Below are 5,367 nucleotides of genomic sequence, written 5' to 3'. Positions count from 1 at the left end.
AAAATATCTTGGATAGGGGTGGTCTTTTTTGCTCCAAGTCCCAACAGATCAGCACATCAACGATATGTTTTTTCCAATCCCCAATTGATCAAACGTTTTCACATGGGCAAAGAGCCAAATGCTGGCCAAAAAAACTCAAATCGAATTTAATAGCCCCTCGCATATGCTTAGTTTGGGCACAGGATAATCTCATCCTTAGAGCGATTGTTCCCTATTTCTCAACACCCCAGCATGCATGCCTCACCACCTCATCCAGGGGTTCTCCTGTAAAATTGACAAGAGCCAGATTTTGTAAATTTTAATTTTTTTTTGTCCGAACCGCCAACCACCGGAAATCTTCTGGGCCACCACCGCCACTACCGCCACAACTGTCACCGGTCTTTTTCCTTGCTGGTAGGGTCAGTCTCACGGAAGTCAGGGTCCCAGGAATGGGGGAGGTCTTGAATGTACCTTCCTGGAAGCTAGGGTTTTTATTTTTCAATTCAACCCATGAAAGATGAGTTGCAAAGAAGCTAGGAGAGGCATGTGATGGTGCTGAATCAGCTGGTGATGATAAGATCATAGTTGGAACTGGAGGATTAAGAATAAAAAAAATTCGGTGTAACTGTCACACGGCCTTGGTGTTACCCATCACTCAGGTTATAGCGTGTGTCATGTCGTCCACACTTATCACAATTAAACCATATGGTGGTGTGTAACTCTGAACATTTTCCACCAAGAACAGAGGTCTCCATAAAGTCATAAGACCATGGACGATCAAAGCTCCAATGAACGACGGCCGAAACTATAACGATCCATACTACAAAAGATTTGGTGTAGCCAAATTAATAAATTGACCACAGCAACTTCTGAAAATAACCAAAGCTATCCACATATAAAACTTTACCACCATTCAGTAAATACTAAATATCCTGCATCATCACTTTAATCTGCAACTATTTTTACCTAAACAGTAACTAGAGCATAATTAAGCATCTATTCACAATTTGGAACACATAATTAAGGGTCTTCTATTCAGATAGAATCTGTGGGAAAGCAATTGGAAGCAGAATCAACAACCTATTAAGTATTAAGTAAGAATTAGGCATCTATCTGGATTTTGGGAGCAAGGGAATATTCATAAGCTCTGAGTCAGAAGATTAGGTCAAGATGCTCCATCCTATTGATAAGGTCAAGACTTACAGTACCCAGATCACATCGAAAGTCAGATTCCGAATAATTTATACTATATTAGCAACGATGAAGTGAGCATAAGCTTCTAAATTCCCTTTGAATGGAAACAAATTCTATTACAAGTGGTAGAAAGGATACACGTACGGAGATATCATGAACAATGGATTGGAGGTGATATACAAAGTACAAGTTTTTCGTTTCTCCTATATGCCGGCTGAATTGTACACCTCATTTTGACTCAAAGATAACAGAAATACAGATGGATAAAAAAGGTCGTACCCGGTGCACAAGGCTCCCGTTTTACGCAGGGTCTGAGAGAGGTGAATGTCGGCTAGCCTTACCCCCATTTATGGAGAGGCTGCTCCCAAGTCTCGAACCCGAGACCTACCGCTCATGGGCGAAGGCACTTGCCATCGCACCAAGTGCGACCTCTAGAAATACAAATGGATGAAAAGAAAAAATTGTAACAATAACAAATAAAAAGCAGATATACAATTTGGTATGGGATAGTCAATGGAACGATTTAGAAACCCACCATATTAGTTGACGTTGATTCGTAGTCTCTTTTCTCATCTAGCATGCTAACAGATGGTATTCCTGTTAAAAAGAAATAAGAAAGGTGTGAGTGGCACAAATATGTGACAGAAAACATAATCAAATCATCCCTAGTAGTAGTTGTTACCATATTGTTAATCATACGTGCTCACAACTCACAATTCAGTAAAATGATGTCCTCATGCCACCACGATAGGTAAAGGTAAATGCATGATTCTACTTTTCCGGCTTATAAGTAAATTTGCCAAGATATTGTTTTGATAACTTACTCGATAGAAATTATCACATCTCTTGCAGGGATTCAGTGATTAATCAGGCTTTTACATATTCTTCACCATTGCGCTTCCTTTTGTTTGACCTCGAGAAGCAGCAGATTTGAGCCCAGGTCTTTTTCTGCTTAACAGGTTGTGCTTTAACATCTCTTTTCGCGACAAGCTCAGCCACGTATTGAACAACAGCCTAACATGCACCATGAAAGCACAATTAGCCTTGAGATAGAAGTTACAAACCTTCTGGATATAGAAGTCAACACAACAGAGGAAACTTACTTGTGCACCCTTTTCAGCTATGTGTCTTGGTGGTACTTCAAGAGGGTTTTCTTCAACACGTAGAACACGTAGTCGAGTGAGCATCCTGAAAGAGTCTGGGAGAACTCGTATCTGGTTGTTGCTGATATCCAACTCTTCGAGCATCTCGAGGTTCCCAATAGACCTTGGCAGGGATCGCAGATCAGCGAAATTGTTCCCAATGTTCATCTTGACAAGTGAGGTGGCAAAGCACAAGTTCTCAGGCACTGACTCAAGCTCATTGAAACTCACATCCAGCTCCCTCAGGCTCAACAGAGACGACACGGTTGTGGGCAACTGTTTGATGTTATTGTAACGCACAGACAAAACCTCCAGGCTCTCAATCTTTCCTACAGCTTCAGGGAGTGCTTTAAGACGGTTATAATCTGCACGCAGCTCTTTGAGCGAGGTACAATGACCAATAGTATGAGGAATTTCTTCAATATCATTGGTCTCAACATTCAATGTCTTGAGGCTAGCCAGGGACCCAATTGTGTCAGGAAGCACAGTGAGCCTGTTTGAGCTCAAATCGAGCTCTTCAAGATGCACCAATCGGCCAAAGGTAGCCGGCAGAGTAGTCAAGTTGTTTGCTCTAAGGTCTAGAGAGACAAGGCTAAGAAGATCTCCGACAGTGTCAGGCAGCTGAGCAATCCTGTTTGAGTGCAAATCCAATTTGGCCAAGGAGGAAAGACCTCCAATGGTGGCTGGGAGGACCAGAATCCGGTTTTCGGACAAATCAAGGGAGACCAATCTCGAAAGCTTTCCTATCGAGTCAGGCAACCATTCAATTTGTTCCATCAACTTGTTTCGAAGATTAACATCCTTGGTGCCTTTCTTTGCAAACACTTCAATTAAGCTCGCTAACTTTATCAGACTCAATTTCTCACCCTCTTGACCTATAAACCCCACCACACAAACAATAAATCAAACCAACAAAACCCACATTGCCTAATAAGCAAAGCGTCTGAAAAACAATTCAAACCAAGAAATAAACAAACAATTCAAACAAATATATCAATAAAAAGAACATAAATTTGTAAAGTGTATCGAAAATCCACCTCCAACTCCATCTCCTCCGGTTGAATTGAGAGCGGAAACCGGCCTGAGAGACGCATCCACTATCCGGGGAGTTGCAGAAACAGCAGGTCCAGCCCCAATTCCATCCAAGTGGAAAGCTTTCTTGGCCTTGCTGACCACGAAACTGTCGTCTCTGCTGACTCTGGCTGAAGAACTTTTAGCAACACCTTCTCTGTCAGTGTTGAACACATACGCAGCAGCAGCAGCAGAACCCGAAGAATACGAAGGAGAGGGCCGGTGAGGAAGGACCCCAGCAACGGAATTCGAACCCGAGCTCAAATTCGCCGCCGCAGAAGAGGAAGAAGTTGAATCGGGAGAGGAGACGCAAGTGGAAGCTCTCTGAATCAAATCGTCGAACAGATTATGGACGTTCTCGAGATCGAGCAACTTACGGGCCTCCCGCATCTCCTCCTTGCTGTTGAAGTAGACCAAGTTCCTCTGCATCTCTTGCAGCACCATGAACAGCTCTTCCGGAACTTGCAAGCTCTTGGTCTGCCCGGCAATGGCGTCGAGCCTGGCCTGTTCCGCCATTTCCACATTCCGAACCAGCGCCGCCGCCACTTCCACCTCGTCGACGGCCGGCCTCGGCGGCAAAGATCTGTGAATTCTCATGATCTCTTGCACCACTTGGTCCACTGTTTCAAACGCCGTCGTTTCCATTTTCCTCCGCTTCAGAAAAAAAAAATCAAAATTTGATTTTTGGGTGTGGACAGCAGAGAGGTGGGGATGGTTATGAAATTTGGAGGCAAGAAATCAAGACACCCAGCCGTCGTCGTCTCACAAATCCAGCCATTTCCATTCTCTCTCTCTCTCTCTCTCTCTCTGTCCTCTTTGGCGGTTTTTTATTTTTTATATGTAAGAAAAATGGAAATTGGGATTTTAATTATTTTTTAAAAGGAAAAATGATATTTTGATGCATGTATATAGCGTGAAGCTTGATTACGACTCATGGGCTGATCGGTTATCAGCTGAGTCTAGAATCTCGAAGATGCATAGTGTTATGCTTTCACCCGTCAGCACCACTTTCATTTTTCGCTAATGGCGTGTAAGGAGTCATTCCTCCTTATTTGTTAAATGCAATTACAGTTATGCTATTGTTATTCCGAAACTAGTAATAGTTTAACCCGTGTTTTATGAAAATGAAAAACAAGTTTAAAGTTCGCTTCTATTTTATAAGTTATGATGTTATAATCGGTGATTTTTTTTTTTTTTGCTTACACGATGGTTTGGTGCTACTTGAGAACCTTTTGTTTTTAAGGTATTCATGATTGTACGTTGCACCAATTTATTATCTATATAAGTGCAAAATGAGTCTAAAGAGTATCACGTTCTTGAAAAAAAATTAAGTTCATAGATAAACAGACCTAGTGATCTAACAACGCAACATTTGATAAGTGGTGTTGCCAATTTTTATCGAGTTCATATTAAATGCACCTTATTCTTTAATATGTATATTATTTTTTTCCTTAAACTTCGGTTATTAGTTTTGTGCGAAACTACTAAATTCTGTTGTTTAGTTTTAGTGTGTTGGAAGCATGGCTCTGTACATCAAAATTTGATTTTGTATTACGATGCTTGGTATATCGAATCGTAACACACTAAAAAAATTCTAGTAATGCGAGAGGGCCAAATTTATAAACCAAATTTTGTAAACCAAATGATGTAGATGCTGATGATTTATTATTATTCAAGTGTTAATTAACGTGTTTATTTCCTATTGATAATAAATTATTTGTTTTAAAATTTTGCTTTAAAAAAATACCCTATGCGTTGTAAAAAAAAATTCTCATAGTTTAGGCCTTTTTTATAAATAAAATATATTGATGAGAAAAAGATAATACAAGCAGCAAATAGTAGCTGAAAATACAAATACGCAACGAAGAGCTGCAACTAAAAGAAAAACAGACAGCAAAACTAATAACACTACATCAAAACAGCAAAAATAAACACTTACTATTTATAGTTATATTTCATTTCTGTAAACTGTAGTCATTAG

At 40.5% G+C, this 5,367-nt stretch overlaps 1 protein-coding gene across 1 annotated transcript; it reads right to left on the bottom strand.

The window, feature by feature from the left end:
• Positions 1 to 1,209: 1,209 nt before the first annotated feature.
• Positions 1,210 to 4,217, bottom strand: LOC126608750 (plant intracellular Ras-group-related LRR protein 4-like). Its single transcript, XM_050276758.1, has 4 exons — positions 3,353 to 4,217; positions 2,277 to 3,190; positions 1,998 to 2,187; positions 1,210 to 1,770 (listed from the first exon to the last, which is right to left on the bottom strand). Exons 1-3 carry the CDS (start codon positions 4,029 to 4,031, stop codon positions 2,041 to 2,043), a joined length of 1,740 nt encoding a protein of 579 aa, XP_050132715.1. The 5' UTR covers positions 4,032 to 4,217; the 3' UTR covers positions 1,210 to 1,770; positions 1,998 to 2,040.
• Positions 4,218 to 5,367: the final 1,150 nt, after the last annotated feature.

The sequence above is a fragment of the Malus sylvestris genome, chromosome 2 (assembly GCF_916048215.2).
Source record: "Malus sylvestris chromosome 2, drMalSylv7.2, whole genome shotgun sequence".
Taxonomy (NCBI): Eukaryota; Viridiplantae; Streptophyta; class Magnoliopsida; order Rosales; family Rosaceae; genus Malus; species Malus sylvestris.
The sequence above is the reverse complement of the archived record's forward strand: the minus strand, read 5'-3'. Positions and strand labels throughout refer to the sequence as shown.

Bases quoted from the DNA above. Each gene is read 5' to 3' on its own strand.
- LOC126608750 (XM_050276758.1), bottom strand. From the start codon at position 4,031: ATGGAAACGACGGCGTTTGAAACAGTGGACCAAGTGGTGCAAGAGATC. The intron at 3,191-3,352 runs GTGGATTTTCGA...TGGGGTTTATAG, and splicing joins CGGAGGAGATGGAGTTGGAG to GTCAAGAGGGTGAGAAATTG. The intron at 2,188-2,276 runs GTAAGTTTCCTC...GGTGCATGTTAG, and splicing joins TAGCTGAAAAGGGTGCACAA to GCTGTTGTTCAATACGTGGC.